The sequence below is a fragment of the Podarcis raffonei genome, chromosome 4 (genome assembly GCF_027172205.1).
Source record: "Podarcis raffonei isolate rPodRaf1 chromosome 4, rPodRaf1.pri, whole genome shotgun sequence".
Lineage (NCBI taxonomy): Eukaryota > Metazoa > Chordata > Lepidosauria > Squamata > Lacertidae > Podarcis > Podarcis raffonei.
Genome location: NC_070605.1, coordinates 74632403 through 74650127, shown reverse-complemented (window position 1 = coordinate 74650127; position 17725 = coordinate 74632403). Strand labels below are relative to the sequence as shown.

Genomic DNA, 17725 nt, shown 5'->3' with positions numbered 1-17725 from the left:
TCCCAGCACTCTAAATATGGCTATAAAATGTTTTGTTTTGATTTTTAAAATCACTGTTGCCGTTTCATTTGTATGGAATTTATGTTGGCCTGGTTTGATATTATCGTTTGACTTTAGTTTTAATTTTATGTATTTCTCCCCTTGGAATTTTGGGGTTGACGATCAGGTTATGAATTTGATATATATAAAAAACTAAATACAGGTAAAAGGTTTGACTGATGATGCTCTATAAATGCTCCGTACCTGTGAATGCCCCCCCCGCCCATTTTCACCAACACATTGGGGAGAAATATTCAGCTTCTCCTGCTTGGGCCACTACGAAGCGGACATCTTCAAAGTGGAATGAGACAAATTTATGGGGGGCAAGTCTCTCAATGGCTGATGATCATAATGGCTCTCTTTCGCTTCCATTATTAGAAACAGTCTTCTTATGAATGGCACTATCCAGACCAGTCTGGATAGTTAGCCTTGCTGAAGACTTGATGTTTTCATACCCAAAAACGTTTTTGATTTGAGTTTCCATTGAAATGAGGCTGCATTTTAATGTTTTAATGTTGTATTTTAATCTTGTTTTTTAGTTGTATTTCCATCAGTTTGTTTTTATATCGGTTGTTTGCCACCCTGAGCCCGGTCTTGGCTGGGGAGGGTGGGGTATAACTAATTATTATTATTATTATTATTACTATTATTATTATTATTATTATTATTATTATTATTATTATTACTTGCTGGAGGCAACAAGCATGACAACACTATTGCCTTCATGTCCTACTTGGAGCTTCCCAGAGACATCAGGTTGACCAGTATGGGAACCGAATGCTGGACCAGATATGCCTTTGGTCTGATCTAGCAGGCCTCCTCTTAAGGTTTTATATAAATGTCCTTTCTTTCTCTTCAGTGAGCCTGTGACCTTTTTGTACGTTAAGAAACAGGACAGAAGCAGGAAAAGGGTGGACTGGTGTGTGTTAAAGCAAAGGACAAAGTGCTTCACTCATGAAGGTGCCCTCAGCAATATGAGAGTTGATATTTTCGCTTGTATAGAATTTTATAAGGTCACTCATCACAGCAGTACCTGACTCCCTAACACAAACACAGCAACAGCCCTCTTTTACAGCTCTAACTCTCCTGTCCATAAAACCACCGCTGCCATGATCACAACATGATTTCCTGGAATGGAGGAGCACGTGAAAGAATGGAAGCCAACACAATGGGGATAGTTCAGAAGCTACAGGCCAGTAGAAGGCATCTCATACCTGACTTTTAAATCCTGTTAAAGTCATGTAAAATTAAACAGAAACAGCAGCAACGATGCAGCCACTGTTTGTTAACACTCTTTTGGTTCTCAGCGTGCTGGTGGCCTTGGAAATGTCACTTTCTTATAAAGCATTCTTACCCATGCTATTTTGAATGAGAAAAAAGGCCGCCAGTTCTGTTTTCCTCCAAAGCACTCATCTACATCAGACTTACAATGTGGTGTAAGAGTAACAAGAGGTTAACTTTAACTCAGCAACCCCAATGCAGTGAAGTTGATGAGCAAATTTTTATCTGTTGCTTTTCACCAACAGCCTGTGTGACTTCAGACTAGGGGCTCCTCCACATTTTTGCTTGACCCATATCTTGATTGTATTGTGCACCAATTAATTCTCTCAGGTCTGAGAGGTTTTCTCCTTGTTCTGTGGCTGGGCCTTGTGAAAATCCGATCTTACATCCTGAATTTACACGTTCAGTTAAGCAAAATATCACTTCTGCTTTTCCACACATCTGACTGATTTCTCTCAGGGAATTGCAGCTCTATGGCAGGAATAGGAGTCTCCTTGTGGATCTCAACACCCTTAACAAACTAAAACTCCCATAATTTTTTGAGGGGGAAAGCCATTGCTGTTAAAATAATCTATGATGACAACAACAACAACAGTCAAATAATAATAATGATAGGTTCTATTCTGTCATTTTGAATTTGCAAGAAAATTTAGGATGAGACTATTGCAAGGGTTTTAGTCTTGGTGGTGTGAGCTTCCTGAAATAAAATTATTCCTAAGGAGGCAAAATAACTCTAGAATGCAACAATATGCTCATCTATTACTGATAATGTCTGATTGGAGCGTCAGGGCAGTGCTGTGGTCTTCTCCACTTTTGTTGTTCTGAGTGCCTCAGGTTGCTTATGTCTCTTTGACAGCTAAACTGATCTATTAATATAGCTTCCAAATGAAGTGCAGCTTTGAAGCAAGCATTAATGTTAAAGCCACTGTGTTCCAAAAAGATGTTATGGGGAATGGGGAGAGGAAGATAAGCATATTTGTGCACCCTGATAAGGCTGCTGTGTGGTGATGAGAGCATACAAGTCAGTTGCCCTGGGTACAAACAGGAGTGCGGAATGAGGACAGGGAATGATGGCGTTGCCAACACAAACAAAAATAGCAGGGTTTTTTTATTTCTTTTCTCAGTTTGAGACAGATAAAATATGACACATACACATGCTCAGAAGTGCCATTCTGGACAATCCGAGGATTTGTGGCAAGGATGAAATTACAGAGACTTTGTTCTGTAGAAAAGAGCAAGGGCCTGAAGGCCTCCTTATATCACACAAGAATAAGTAGCAGTGCAGAATCCTTTGACCTTGGCAAGAGTCCATCCCTGTTTATTACCGGTCAGTTTCAAGACAATACATTTTATTAATAGTTAAGTAAGTTAAAGCAGCCTGCCTGCCTATCGCCTACAAGCTCACCCCATACAAAGCTATTGGCTGGGCTGCTGTGATGTCATGGAATGTTCCATGTTCCATTTGATGGTGGGGCTCTGAGGGAGGCGGGAAGTTAGACTGGAGGCAAGATTTCACATGGGGCTTACAGACAGAAGGACTTGATTGTGAGAAACAAACAGAAGAAGTGAAGGGGCTAAGGGGCCAGGATATCTGGGGAAATTGCATGCAAGATTTATAGATGTTGTTGTGGTCGTAGGGAGAACCAAGATCCACAGAGATGAGAGGCAGTGGGTTGAAAATAAGGAAGGGATGCCTTAAAAATAAGTAGGGAAGTCTTTGACTGCAGACCCCAGGTATATAAATACTTTAGAGGAGTCTTAACAGTGTATAGTCCATCAGTACTACCCCCAGTAATATTTTTGCATCCACATATCAAATCCATTTTGTATTGTTAACAGTAGCATTGTCATGCAGAACAAGCATGCCTGTACTCATATTTCAGCCTATATTTTGAGGAGTGTGCATTTTACACATCTGGCAAGATTGAACAGTCAAAATCTGGCTCACTGTGACCTCCTGTTGACCTCCCAGTTGCCAAGCATAAAAAAGTAGGGCCCCTGCTAGAGATGGGATACTCTACTTTAGCTTCCCAATCCTGACTTCAAGAATGAGCTGGTCCTCTGGCGAGTAGAACAACTGATCAGGGTTTGAGGCTTTCACAGGATTTAAAATCCAAAACCACTTTATTAAAAATAAAAGTAGACCACATCTGATGCTGGCTAGGCTAGCAGAGTCTGATTTCCTTCATCTACAGAGGTATCAGAGCAATGTTCCATTATTAATCATTTTGTGTGTGTATGTTTGTGTATGGATTAGCACACACATATTTCCATTCTGTTGATATTTAGTCCACAGCAGTTTCTTCTGCTGAAGAAATAACTAGTCCAAAATGTCAAACTGCCTTAAGCTACAACCTAGCTAGTCAAGTTTTTCCTTTTCTTTTCTGAAGGGCTGGTGAGTGGGAAGATAGCCAGTTTCAATACAAGTAATTATAGATTGATCTGTCAGAAAACTCTTTCCCCCTTAAAACCACATTAATTGTAGCAGTCCGATTTGCGAAGCCTTGGTAGAATTTAGAATTGCAGAGTGCCTTTATTTCATCTTAACACATAACACGTGCCTATAAATGCAGAAGGGAAGCTCTGTCTCAGAGACTTTAGAATAAACACCTCTGCAGTTTTCTGAAGGCTTATTTTTCCCAGTTGAAGCCAAAGACAGCATGGCAGGTCAGCACTAAAGCTTATGCCGAACATCTCATCTGTACAAATAATTTTGGTCACCAATCATTATTAGCTCGCAGCGCTGATCAGAAGCAGAAAATAAGAAACCCTTACATTGTGGCCTGCGTGAAGTTTTAGCGAGCGGCACAGAGCAATGCAATAAACAAAAGTATAGCATCAAAAACAACACAACCAAGATTAATGGAGGCCCCTTGGCTGTCGAAACATTGAGGCAACAAAACTTATCAAACTGAAGGCTCCAGGAATCAAAAAGTATGTTTAGTGGACTTTGCTATTACAGATGTGCAGAAACAGAAATGCGATGAAAATTGGGCTAATATTATCAAGAAGTCTGTTTACTTCCCTCAGAATCCATGGTTTGGGTGAAGCAGGACTCTCCAAATCCAACACAAATTTTGTGATAGGTAAAATTCAATAGTAACAATTATTTCTTGTGATGAAGCAACCTTTTGCAAAAGAAAATGCCCAAACTCCCACCTGCTGAATACATTTTTGATATAGCAGATCCCCCTCCCTTTTAAGGAAACATCTCTGGTATCCCAATTGCCAATTTTCATTTTTCTCACTTTCAGATTTATCCAATCTTAAATTCAGTCCACATTAGTTTGCATTAAAACAAGTCATTCAGAAAATTCACCAGCACTTTAGGATGAATTTACCCTAATATGCACATTTTTGCACAGCAATTTCCCCTAATCCAATGCAGTTTTGTGTGCTATTTACATGAATATATGCATTTTTATGCAACTGTTGCTTAAGTATATGTGTTTTTCACATGGCTGAAGAACTGCCATGTGAAGGACGGCTGCGTGTTCGTGTTGGAAAATGCAAATTAAGTGAGCTCGACATTTAAATGTGAACTCAGCTGCATTTCTCCCCCATCCATCGTGATCATTATTCTGATCTGGTTTTCTGTATATTGTATAGCTCACTCTCTCCCTCTGCCCCCCCATTACCAGCATTGCTCCTGAAGCTATAAAACCAGCTCCCTCAGTTAGCTTCTGTCTATTGTATGAAAGGTTCCCCTACTGATTTCTACAGATCAAGCTAGCATTTAACGATACATGAGGAGGCCAGGTGTGTTTTTTTCTAGTTAAGCTGGCAGCATCGCACCTCCCAAAGCACAAGGAACACATTTCCCCCACAAGCAAGTGGTTGCTGAGGTGGACTAGGATTTGGAGGTGTGAACCTTGCTCCCTGCCATCCTAGCCCCCCCCCCAATACCTATGTGAAAACTGACAGCCTGTATTTAGCAGGGAGAAAGGCGAGGCAGAAACGTCCCCTCTAGCTGACAAGTTTAGGCAACAGAATTTCTGGACGCAACCACTGAGTTCTTCTGCTATTTCCTTTGAAAGCAAAATCTAATCTCCCTTAATGATTTGGCTTGGGAAAGCTGCTTGATCTTCTCCACCGCTGAAATTACGGGGTCTGAGCAGACAGATAAAAGTAGGCATTCGTACCAACCTAGTATGGCGTGCCTGTCTTGCAAGGCAGAAAATGTGTCACTATTTGTGTCTCAATTAGAAAAGAGCACAAGCAAAGCAATCAGAAGATGTCAGCATCTCCAGGTTGGAGCTTTTGACATGTTAGGTACTGAACCTGGTTGCTTAAAGATTAATTGGCTCCAGCCAGACAGCGGTTTGTCTCTATTCCCAAGCAGTGGGGTCTATTCAGCTCACTTACTAGCTCTTCTTAGGTAAAGGTAAAGGTAAAAGGGAGCCCTGACCATTAGGTCCTGTCGTGGCCGACTCTGGGGTTGCAGCGCTCATCTCGCTTTATTGGCCGAGGGAGCCGGCGTACAGCTTCCGGGTCATGTGGCCAGCATGACTAAGCTGCTTCTGGCGAACCAGAGCAGCACACGGAAACACCGTTTACCTTCCCGCCGGAGCGGTACCTATTTATCTACTTGCACTTTGACGTGCTTTCGAACTGCTAGGTTGGCAGGAGCTCATGCCGTCATGGGGATTCAAACCGCCGACCTTCTGATCGGCAAGTCCTAGGCTCTGTGGTTTAACCCACAGCGCCACCTGCACCAGCTCTTCTTAGGTAGAGAATATAATAACATGGGAAGGGCCTTCTGGATCAGACCAATGACCCATCTCATCTAGCATTCTGTTCTCACAGTGGCTGATCAGGTGTCTGTGGGAAACCAGCAAGCAGGATTCGAGCATCAGAGCTTTTCTGTGGTTTCCAGCAACGGGCAGAGTTGCACCAGGTTAGGGAAAGGTGGTGGTGGACCAGTCTTGAGTTAACGTGTTATTAGGCTGCATACGCACTATGTGTTTAAAGCACATTCCCACTTTCCAAAAATACTGGGAATTGTAGTTGGTTAAGGGTTTAACTCCTCCACCTGAGCTGCACTCCATTGTGTCTCGAGACAGACAGATGCTAACTACCAATTCCAGGTTATAAAATTCTTGATGAGGATTTAAGGTGCTATTAATCAGCGCTATTTTTCTAGAAAAAGAGGTGCCGGAACTCACAATTGAACACCTCCATTGTTCTCTTAGAATGGCAATGGTGCCTTCTTGAGAGGTGCTGGACCTGAGTTCCAGTGAGTTCCAGTTGAAAAAAAGCCATGGCCAAAGCCATTAAGGTATGTAAACTCTCATTTCAATGCAGGAGTGTTTCTGATTTAAACCATATATGTATGTATGTGTTTTGTTGTTTGTTTGGGGGTGTGTGTGTGCATATATACTCCTGAGCAATAACTAACAAGCCATAAATGCCCAAATAAAAAAACACACACACCAGAATATTTATTTTATCTCCAGTGTTGGGAACAATAATTGGATGAAATCCAATGAAATGTATGTCATGTTTTTGTCATTGATAAATTGCTTTTTGTCTTTTGCTGGTTTATTGTCACAATTAGAGAGAGAGAGAGAGAGATGCATGCAAAGGCACAAACTGCCAGCCTCTGCATAGAAAGTCTGTCATCGCTACAGGCAGAGCAAGTGCTCCACCATCAGTTCAAATGGCCTTACTGGTAGCAAGCCTCAGGCCTGCTGATCAGAACTGCTTAGCACAGGATTCTATGGAACGATGGTACCCTCTAATGGCCCAGTGGCCAACTGCACTTATTTATGCATCATGCTTCCTCTTAGAGAACAGGAGGAAAATGCTGACTGAACAGATGGGGTTTAGCAACGTGTGCCTGTAAGCTGGTATTTCTCGTGGCAAGCACAATCTCCTAAAATTAAATTGATATTTATCAAATGTTCCCTTTTGCAGCGGGATGCACTTTTCCATTTTCTTCTGAGAAGTTTACCAAAAAAAGAAAGAAAGAATAAAAATCGACAGCCGCCTTGCCGTTAGACTGCTATCCAATTTCCAGAACCTTTCTCATTAGGACTTCTCTCTTGATTTTGTTGAATGAATATTCATCTCCAAGCCATGCCGCTCTGAGGGAAAGATCTGACACATTCAAAGAAGTGAATGTGAGATTAGATCAAAGTTGAAAGTGGAGCAGGGAACTATACAATGGCCCTCCGTTACAGTTGAAAAACAAAAATTCTAGGCCAGCGTCCTTATTTGCAATTTTTATTTAATGATGAGAGTTTTCTTTCCTTTTCCTTTTTTTTTTTTTTTGCTATCTCATCTCTATGCTTAGTTAACCTACATTAAAAATCTAGGGTAAAATAAACTCTCTGATTTAAATCTCTGAAAGGAAAGAAACTTGTTTGTTTTTTGTTTGTATAAAAATTGGAAATTTTAATAAATATCTTTTAAAAAAAAAGAAATTTCAAAGGCCAGAACTAGATTCTTATCTCAGTTTGTTTTGGGCAGGTGCTGCAGAACATAAAACAAGTGTTTTCCAAAGAGGATTGAATCCATGGTGATCATAGCTGTCAACCTTCTCCTTTTCTTGCGAGGAATCCTATTCGGAATAAGGGAATTTCCCTTAAAAAATGGGAAACATTGACAGCTATGATGGTGATGCCTTCCTTTTCTTCCTGTGCCATGCCTGAAGAGTTGTTCCCAGTAACTCCAGATATCTGCCACCTTATCGACATAGCTTGCCCAAGAAAAGTATGGATGCCAAAGCCATAATCCTGTCAAGATTATAGTTCAGTGGGTAGAGCATGAAATTCTTAATTTCAGGGTTGAGGGTTTGAGCCCCATGTTGGGCAAAAGATTCCTGCATTGCAGGGGGTTGGACTATATGACTCTCCCAGTCCCTTCCAACTCTACAATTCTATCACAGTGGTACCTTGGGTTACATACGCTTCAGGTTACAGACTCCGCTAACCCAGAAATAGTACCTCGGGTTAAGAACTTTGCTTCAGGATGAGAACAGAAATCGTGCTCCGGCGGTGCAGCAGCAGTGGGAGGGCCCATTAGCTAAAGTGGTGCTTCAGGTTAAGAACAGTTTCAGGTTAAGAACGGACCTCCAGAATGAATTAAGTACTTAACCCGAGGTACCACTGTATTCTAAAACATGCATTCATAGCCTGTGCTTGCATAGCCTGAAATCTGACACAGGCATGGTACATTCACATATCAGCTGGAATCCAGCTCAGTTAGATGAGCTTAATCAATGGATATTAAGGGGTTCAAGCCTGCCCAACTCTGGGATAGACTATAATAGTTAGATGGATAATCTAATCAGTCATTAGAGCATGGGACTCTTAATCTCAGGGTTGCAGGTTCGAGCCCCATGTTGGGTGAAAGATTCCTGCATTGCAGGGGGTTAGACTAGATGACCCCCTATGTCCTCTTCCAACTTTACAATTCTATGATTCTATGAAATTGGAGCTATCACTTGCTTGCATCCATGTGCAAGTGAAACTGCCCTATCACCTTGGGCCACATCAAGAGATTGTGTCACAATGGAATGGAGAAGGAAGGATAGCTGGGATACTTAAACTGACTGTTACTCATCATTTTAACTCTAGCTGTCATCCTACCTAGGTGAGCTTTACCTGAATGCTATGGAATTGGGCCACAAACTGTGCTTGCTTTGTGGTTTTTCATTCACAGTTATACCTGACCTAGTTCCTGGATCCTATAAAGTTTCTGACGTTACCTTTAACGCATCGCTTTCTTCATAAATGCATTATTTCTTCATTGTCCTATTCTCTGGGTAAGGTGTCTTACAGTTGTCTTTACAGTTTGGCATATGAAATCAACTCAGCACCTTAAAAGAAATGTCAGTATATAAATCTGCCTCTTTCCCTCGTTTTAGTTCCAGTTTATATTAAGAATGTGAACTGTGTATATTAGTGAGGTGCTTCTTAATATCCTCCCTGCCAACGTCTTCTGTATGTGTAACACAAACTTGCTGTTTAGAAAGTGGTTCGCTTTCTCATATGGGCTGCTGCATAATATCCTCATCCATACAGAAGACTATGCAGTTTTATTGCATTATATTTTTTTAGGAGCTCAATAGAGAATTTAGCAGGCTATAGGTAGGCATGCTCTCTCATGGCATTAACCTGGCAAAATTCATTGGTTTTCCTTCTGAATCTGTGAGCAGCAGAAGGCACCAAAGCAAAGCCCATTTACTCCCAAGAGAAAATTGGTATGGCCTGAATCCTGTGGCTAGTGCAGAAAGGATAATATTCATCAGTCAACTCTCCTTGGAGCGAACGGACAGGCTGTCAAAGAGAGATGACCTTGGCTGTCTTATCATTATGAGGAAGTGGCCGTAGTGTGTCTACTGTGGAAAAAGTAACAATTTCCAGAGGACTAGCCATGTTAGTCCTGTGACACTTTAAAGAGCAACAAATTACAGGGTGTTTTTAATACTCCTGCTAGTAGTAATAATTCATATTATTGTTGTTTACGTTTTGATTGATTATAGAGCCATTATTGGCAAATATACAGTGGAGGCCTCTTGTACTTTTAAACAATTGTATAGAATTGGGGTTTTCTTTTAGGAGGTGGAATTTGTTGTGTAGGAGCTGACAAAGAAATCAGCTGCAGAAATCCCCCTTCCCCACTCCTGCAGTGAAATGCTACATGTTTCTGCAGATGCCCCATTGAGTTCGACAGAACTTGTTTTCAAGTAACTGTGCATAAGACTGCCAAATAGGAGATCTGGCTTTTTGTGTGTGTGTGCTTCCAGGCACCTTCCACAATACAGTGGTACCTTTGGTTAAGAACTTAATTTGTTCTGGAGGTCTGTTCTTAACCTGAAACTGTTCTTAACCTGAAGCACCACTTTAGCTAATGGGACCTCCAGCTGCTGCTGCCGCACCACGATTTCTGTTCTCATCCTGAAGCAAAGTTCTTAACCCAAAGTACTATTTATGGGTTAGCGGAGTCTGTAACCTGAAGCGTCTGTAACCTGAAGCATCTGTAACCCGAGGTACCACTGTACAGCGTATCCCTATGCATGTTTACTTAAAGGTAATTCCCCCTGTGCTCCATGGGGCTTGCTCCTTAGTAAGAGCTCTTGGGAGTGAAACATTAACACCCCTATGAGGCTTGCATCATCATCATCATCATCAATTAATTAATTAATTAAATTTGTATACAGCCCTATACCTGCAGGTCTCAGGGCGGTTCGCAACATAAAATCACAATATAAAAACACAAAATGCATAATAAATATAAAAATGAGACTATCAGAAAGCTTTGCATGCCGTCCACACTGTCAACCTAAGCTAGGCTTTCCAGGATTTCAAAAAGACACATTATCTCCTGGTGCTGTGAGGTTGCTAAGCGTTTGAAATGTACACCATCAGACAAGAGGCTACTTTTGACATAGGATATGATTCCCAGTGCTTGGAGACTTTTGTCGAACAAGCAGCTCCCTCCACAAAAGCAAGAACAGATTTCTGAAAGGCCTTTACTATCTCAGCCTCAGAATATTTGGCCCACTTCCCATGTTCTGTTAACAGCTCTCCACGTGGAAGGTCTTCCCAAGAAGCAACCTTATATCGAGTCAGACCATTGGTTCATCAAGCTGACTATTGTCCACATGGATTGGCTGTGGCTCTTCAGAGTTTCCGACAGGGCAATTTCCTATCACTAGGAGGTGAGGCCAGTAATTGAAGTGGAGAACTTCTACCAGTAGAGTCAGTGTGGTGTAGTGGTTAGAGCGTTGGATCTGGAAGACTAGGGTTCAAGTCCCCATTCAGCCATGAAGCTCACCAGGTGACTGGGCCAGTCACCATCTCTCTGCCCAACCTACCTCACAGGTTTGTTCTGAGTTAAAATGGGAAGGGAGAACCATATATGCCACCTTGAGCTCTTTAGAAGAAAGGTGGGATAGATCATCATCATCATGTGCTATTTTCCTAGAGAAAGAGGTGCCAGAACTCACCACGAATGCCTCCCTTGTTCTCTTAGAATGGCAATGGCGCCCACCTGAGAGATGCTGGAACTGAGGTCCGGTGAGTTCTAGCTAAACAAAAGCCCTGATTCTTCTTCTTCTTTAAGCATCTACTCAACCACTGAGCTACAGCACTTCCCCAGTATGGATGAGCTTTTCCTGCCTTCTTCCATCACTAGGAACAATGGAGGCTGCCTCATACCGAATTATACCATTAGGGCAAACAGTCTAAGTCCAACCTGGAGATGTCAGGGCTTGAACCTGGGACCTTCTCCATGCAAAGCAGATGCTGTGACATGGCGCTATGGTCCTGGCCACTAGCACAGAGGCCTTCTACACAATGAGATCAGTTCATAGCTTACATATCTGGAGAGAGAGTGCAACATGGAAAGTGCTAAAGAACATACGAAGAAGCCCCAGAGATGCCAACAAGGTAGCCAAATCTGGGGAGCATTCAGCATTCGCTGTGGCAGGAGCTCATTTGAAGGACCTCTGGATACTGTAGGTCAGGTCTAGGGATGCAGTGAAGGAACCAGGTACCAGCAGAGGACCAGAAGGGAGGAAGCAACAAGGGATGGAGGAGTTGACAAGAGCCAAAAGCAGCAGTGATGGGGAGGAGAAGCAGCTAGAAAGTGTTGTGTTAGGACTGCTGAGAGAGGAAACAGAGGCGAGGGCTGTGGGGACACTGGGAAATGCAAAACCAGGCTAGCTTGTATTCTAATTCCACATGTGTGATGGTTGAAGGCAGGTTGTGGTTGAAGCAAGGGAATATGCTCTGTACACGTACAGAGGAACTCCTTTTGCTGCTGCTGCTGCTGCTGCTGTTTTACAAAGTCCAAAGGCCTCAGCAACAGGGCCAGGCATTTCTCTCCACTGTGCTGAAACCAGGCCATACAGCTGCAAGGATGAAGCCCAGAGGAGGGCAAGGGCAACCTCGACAAAGCTATTGCTTTGTGTATCATGCAGCTGAACTGCAAAATGTGATGCTCAATACCGGACACAGACTTTTGCATTCTGAGAATCTCAACTGTATTCTTGTCAAAAGCAACCATCTGACTCAATTAACTGCAAAACAACAACAACAACAACAACATAATTCCAAACTGGGAAACATGAACCTAATGTAAGGTGGAATCTCAGAAACACAATTTGTGTGTGTGTGTTTACTCGTGTGCATGCATTCAGGGAACAGAGCTCAGTCTCTGCAATATCTTTCTGCTCCTTCTCACAGTTGGCAGAAACAGTGAAAACATTGCAACCTAAGGAAAAAACAAGCGCAAATTTGCTTAGATCTAGATGTGTACTGGCGTGCTCTGGTCCATGGGGTCATGAAGAGTCGGACACAACTAAATGACTAAACAACAACAGATGTGCACAAATCCAGACGTTTGCGAGAGATAATTCTGATTTCTTTTTCAGAAAGTGCAGGTGTAATTTATAGCCTAAGCCTATCAATGTTTACCCATGAACATGCTCGCTAGGCTGAATGAGACTTGGTTAAGTGTGGTTGGGCTTACATCTTTAGGATTGAGACCCCTTGTAATGAAGCATGATGTGGTTTCTACCTGTGTTATTGCACATACAAAGTTTGAGTTCCCTTGATGAAATTACTTTCTGCAATTGTGTGCCATTGTCTCCTTCTTTCAGCCTTCATCATGTCCCTTCCTCATGATGGTGTCCAGATATCTGCTTCTGTAAAATGCTTGCAGGGGAGGAATTACATAAAGAAGTTGTAGGAAGAATGGTGTGTAAAACGCAGGAACTCACCCAAGGCAACTTGATGGTAGCAACAACTTTAATGTATTTTTAATCTTTGTTGGAAGCCGCCCAGAGTGGCTGGGGAAACCCAGCCAGATGGGCGGGGTACAAAAAATAAATTATTATTATTATTATTATTATTATTGGGTGGGGTGAGGTGGTGAGAATCAGCTGTCTGACCTACAGCTCAATCCACTGAAGTGAAGGACATTCTCACCTCTTACAGGGTTTCTGAAAACACCATCCTTTTGCTATTAGTAAATATTAGGTTGGCTCCCAACTTAATCCTGCTTAGAGTAGGCTCGTTGAAATGAATGGTTCTTACGTTAGCCATGACTGACACAAAACCCATTGATTTCAGTGGGCCTACTCTAAGCATGACTAAGTATGGATCTAAACCAGTATCTGTTTAAATCACCTTTATTGTCTTGTGTTTGCATCTCAAGGTTGTTCCACCCATTGCATTGCTTGCATGTATACAACATTTATGTTCACATGTAAACATATGTATTATATAGGCCTGTTGCCAAGAAACCTCGATTAACTATGGTGGAATTGCATGTGCATTTGGAGCCTCATCCTAGTCAAGTTTACTCAGAAGTAAACTGAGCAGGGTTGCCATCCTAGCAGGGGCAACACATATCTACCACTACGAAATAGAATAAATATGTCATCAGTCTTAAGCAAACTCTTTTTAGAACAAATAAGGGCTGCAAAACATTTTGCGCACTGAAAATGCCCTCTCTCTCGTGTGTGTGTGTGTGTGTGTGTGTGTGTGTGTGTTTGCGCACATGGACAAAATTAAAGATCTCGCCCTCTCTACGCTGCTTTCAAGTTTCCCCTAACCGAAAAGCCCCAGTTCAGCACGCAAGAAGCCATCCCTTGCCTTCGGAATCCCCTTCCTTCGAAACAGCACAATTTAGGAAGCGCTTGCCTTAGCAGCCTCCAGTTCTCCTGTGTAAGGAAAGGGGCTCGGTGATTAATCTGGGCTATTTCTGCCATGCGTGCAGCGGCCTCTGCTGGCGCGCGTCTGCTTGGCAGCCGTTCGACTACAAGCCGAGCGAGAAGCCATGTGGATTTTACGAGGGGAAGACTAGGGGTGACGGAGAGGACCAGGGGAGATCGAGGGGGAGCAAAGAGACACCCCCCAGCCGGCCAAGCAATCTTGGAAACGGGGGTTGTTACTTGGATCTTTACCTTTGACTCCCCTCTAGACTCCCCCCGCCGCTACCACCACCACCACCACGCTTTTTTGGCGCCGAGGTGGAAGATGCTCTGTTAAGAGAGAAGCCTGGATCACCGCGGCAACCCCAGCTCAAAAGCAGAGCAGCAAGGGAGGCGAAATCCACGCGGTGGACCAGCGCTGGTAAGCTTTTCTTGGCTGCGCGGCGAACTCGCGGTTGGGTGAGCGCATCTCCCCGGAGCAGGCGAGATCCGCAGGAGAGCGGGGATGGTGGGCGAGGAGAACCGAGAGAAGGGAGCAAGGGAGGGTGGATCTTCTCGGGGGAGGCGACCCCCCTGTTCCTCAAGCCCGCCAGCAGGTCGGGAAGGGAGGCAAACTTTGCTGGCTGGCCTGGCTGCTCTGGCGCAGCTGCGCTCCATCCGTCCGCTTGGATCGCTCAGTGGACGTCGGTTGAAGGTGAGGGGTCGGGACGGGGAGGGTTTCCCCCGCCTCTGTCCCGGCTGGCCAGAGCGATGGAGCCGGAGGGAGAGCCGCACTTGTGCTCTTTCGCCGGAGTTTGCGGGAGTTGGAGAGCGCGGCGAGGCGCGAGAGGAGAACCGGGCGCTCCATCGGCTTCATTGCAGCAGCAGCGGCAGAGGCAGTAGCAGCAGCGGGAGCAGCAACAAGGGCTGCAAGGCACCCCGTCCTGCGTGGATCCGGCCACGGGTACACAGCCATTTCCTTGGGTCAGAAGATAGAGGGGGGTGCATGCACACTTGGCAGGGAGATCTAGGCAGAGAGGGAGCCAGAGATCTGGGGTGGCCGTGATGGTGGTGGGGGGAAAGTGGGGTGAGGCTGTTTGCGCGGGTCTGCGTGTGAATCCCCGGGCAAGAGATCAGTGGCAGAGAGGCTTTGCTGAGAGGTAAGGGGGACTGCTGCGGCTCTGCAGTGCCCTCTTTCTCTGGCCAAGCGAGGGAGGTGAAGCGGGAGAGACATCCGCCGGTCCAGATCTGGACCAGTTCGAAGGAGGAGGCAAGGAACCCTCTTTTCCACCAGGAGGATTCAAAAAAATTAAAATTTTTAAAAAATCATCTGCACTTAGGGCCAGGTCGCATCTCCACTCCTGGTGTCTTTCGCTGGTCACCTGAATTCTGCTTAGGGCTGGGTGGTCGCCACAGCACTTTGGATAACGGAGGAGAACCTCCCTTCGCTGCTTCCATTGCATGGCTCGGTGGAGTGCAGGGTTATTTTAGTCTCAGGTGCGGGGGGTGGGGGGGGGAGGAAAGGAGCCCAGAGTTGAAAGGCTGCTTTGTTTTGTCACCTCTGCATCCCGATCAGACAGATCAGGAAGAGGAGGGAGAGATCCTGCCCTCGCATACAGTCATAAGGAGATTTTTAAATATTTGTGGGGACGGGGGAACAGGCAGGTATGCAGGCAGGAAAATAAAGGAATACCAGTCAATCCTGCAAGCAGGTATTTTGTTGCCATGCCAGCCCCCCTCCCCATTTCCCCAACTCCTTAGTGTGTCGTTAAGGGGCTTTCAAAGCAAATGAGGCCTTTGCTTTCTATATACCGTTCTTTATGTGTGTACTCTGACTTCCAGGGTGTATCAGCTAGCTTCTTGCGGTTAAGAAAATAGCCAGGTGAGACAAAGGGCATCTGAGCGAAGTGTGTCTGTGTGTAGACATGCACACACACACACTAGCATATCATAATAATTAAAAAGAGGAAAGGTTAAGTGCCTATTTTGTAGTTTTCACACATTTGTTTTGCCATGGATGTTCCATTGTGAGCAGGGCAAGTACTTCCTTGCCTGATTTGCGACTCGTGGATCAGATCTATCGCTATATCAATACATCTATGGAAAGGCACTTAATTATAGGAACTGGTTGCAACCTCAAAAGATCCCGAATACGCTGGGGTCCTCATTATCCAACCAGCTCAGGGTAACTGAATACACTTGGACATCCTTCATGTAGAGAGAGATGCTCGCACAACCTTATGTAAATTCCACTTCTCAACGAATTTGGGGTCTTTGAGGAATGTTTCGAATATCTCCCCAATGGGTTAGACACATGATGTGCAGTGTATTGCTTGATATCTGACCTAGTTACTGTCTTTAAGTTAACACTTATGTGCATTTCTGCCTCTCTTGTCCTCTGCAGTTTCAGAACAAAGGTGGCGAAAGGTATACCCCTGCAAAATCAGCTGCTTCTGTTAATAATTTCACTGGGAATGGACAATGGGATGTTCTCTGGTTTTATCATGATCAAAAACTGCTTTCTGCTCAGCATTTCTATGAGTTTAGCCAGTCATTTTGGGTAAGTTACCATATGTAACATGATTATTATTATTATTATTATTATTATTATTATTATTATTATTATTTAAATGAATGGAAACCATTAGTTCTAAGGAGTTAAGAGAAAGCATCCTAATGCATACTTGATACCAAGAAATGGATGTGGTACAATGAGAGAATGCTGGATTTGGAGTGATCAGGGTTGTGATTTAGCCAGCCTCAATTCCCCCGTCTGTAAAACAGCAACAATATGGTCCTAATATATAAGGATATTTCTGAGCTCATGTAAAATACCAGACACACAACACGCAGAGTGTTTTACTGTCGCCATCGTCGTTATTTCTTCTTCAATATATGTAGTTGTAAGGGACAGGGATGTGAGCCAGTCAGTTCACTGTGTGCCTGAAAACACGATAAACCAAGCAAAATAATTGCATGAGTAACTTGCTCATTAGCTTTCCCCGTTACTGCTTGTACCCTCCAGAAAGGGGAATTAAAGCATTAGTGAAATGCACATGCTCCATGTGTATTCAAAACTTGTGCATCACACCGAAAGGCAGCAAGGCAGATGCACAAGTCCCTTCTTCATGCATTGGCTTGAAGGGGGCGTCACTTACACACCTGCTTTCTGTCCCTTCTGGAAAGGGGCAAAGCAGCCTTCAGTTCCCCAAGCTATTGACCCATTATGTCATGCCTAAGCATGCCTAAGCGTTTTAACTCTTCTGAGCATGTTTCGTGGCCGGAGTTTACTGCTACAGTGATCACATTAGGAACAGGGATGTGGCAAGTAGACAGTATGGGAGGCGGAAGCTCAAAAATGTCAGCCTTCTACTCGAATGGATCACCCTTTCTGGACTTTGGCCTAGTCCTCCTACATGCAGGGCGAGACTCAAATGCCCTGGGCCCTCCTCCTTCCTCTGTTCCCTTAACCTTCCTACAAAAGATGGTGAATCAGAGAGCAAGTCCCCTTGTCCCTGGCAAATGACACTCTCAGTGCATCATTTCCCATTGGGTTATGGGGCTTGTCTGCAAGACCCCTTGATCCCTGGTTTCCTGACCTCTGCCAGAGAACACCTTCTCCACTTCCCCTTGGGGTTGGTGGCTGATGGAAAGAGTAAGATGCTTGGGAGAAGAAGGTTATACAACCATCAAGGGCAGCCCCAGACATCCCCCCCCCGAGCAGCAGAAAATGGCACTTTTCCAAGTCAAGGTCCACAG

At 44.1% G+C, this 17725-nt stretch overlaps 2 protein-coding genes across 3 annotated transcripts in view; one reads left to right on the top strand and one right to left on the bottom strand.

Moving 5' to 3' along the window:
- The window catches only part of GABRB3 (gamma-aminobutyric acid type A receptor subunit beta3), a 199965-nt gene that overhangs the window by 123079 nt on the left and 59161 nt on the right, over positions 1 to 17725 (bottom strand). The window lies entirely within an intron of this gene.
- The window catches only part of GABRA5 (gamma-aminobutyric acid type A receptor subunit alpha5), a 70821-nt gene continuing 66994 nt past the window's right edge, over positions 13899 to 17725 (top strand). The window contains exons 1-2 of one of the 2 annotated variants that reach the window (XM_053384115.1): positions 13899 to 14408; positions 16371 to 16526. In XM_053384115.1, coding sequence (XP_053240090.1) covers positions 16441 to 16526 — 86 coding nt within the window. In that variant the 5' untranslated portion in view covers positions 13899 to 14408; positions 16371 to 16440. Of the gene's footprint in view, positions 14409 to 14540; positions 14931 to 16370; positions 16527 to 17725 lie in introns of those variants that run through there. The other variant, XM_053384116.1, reaches the window with a different exon arrangement.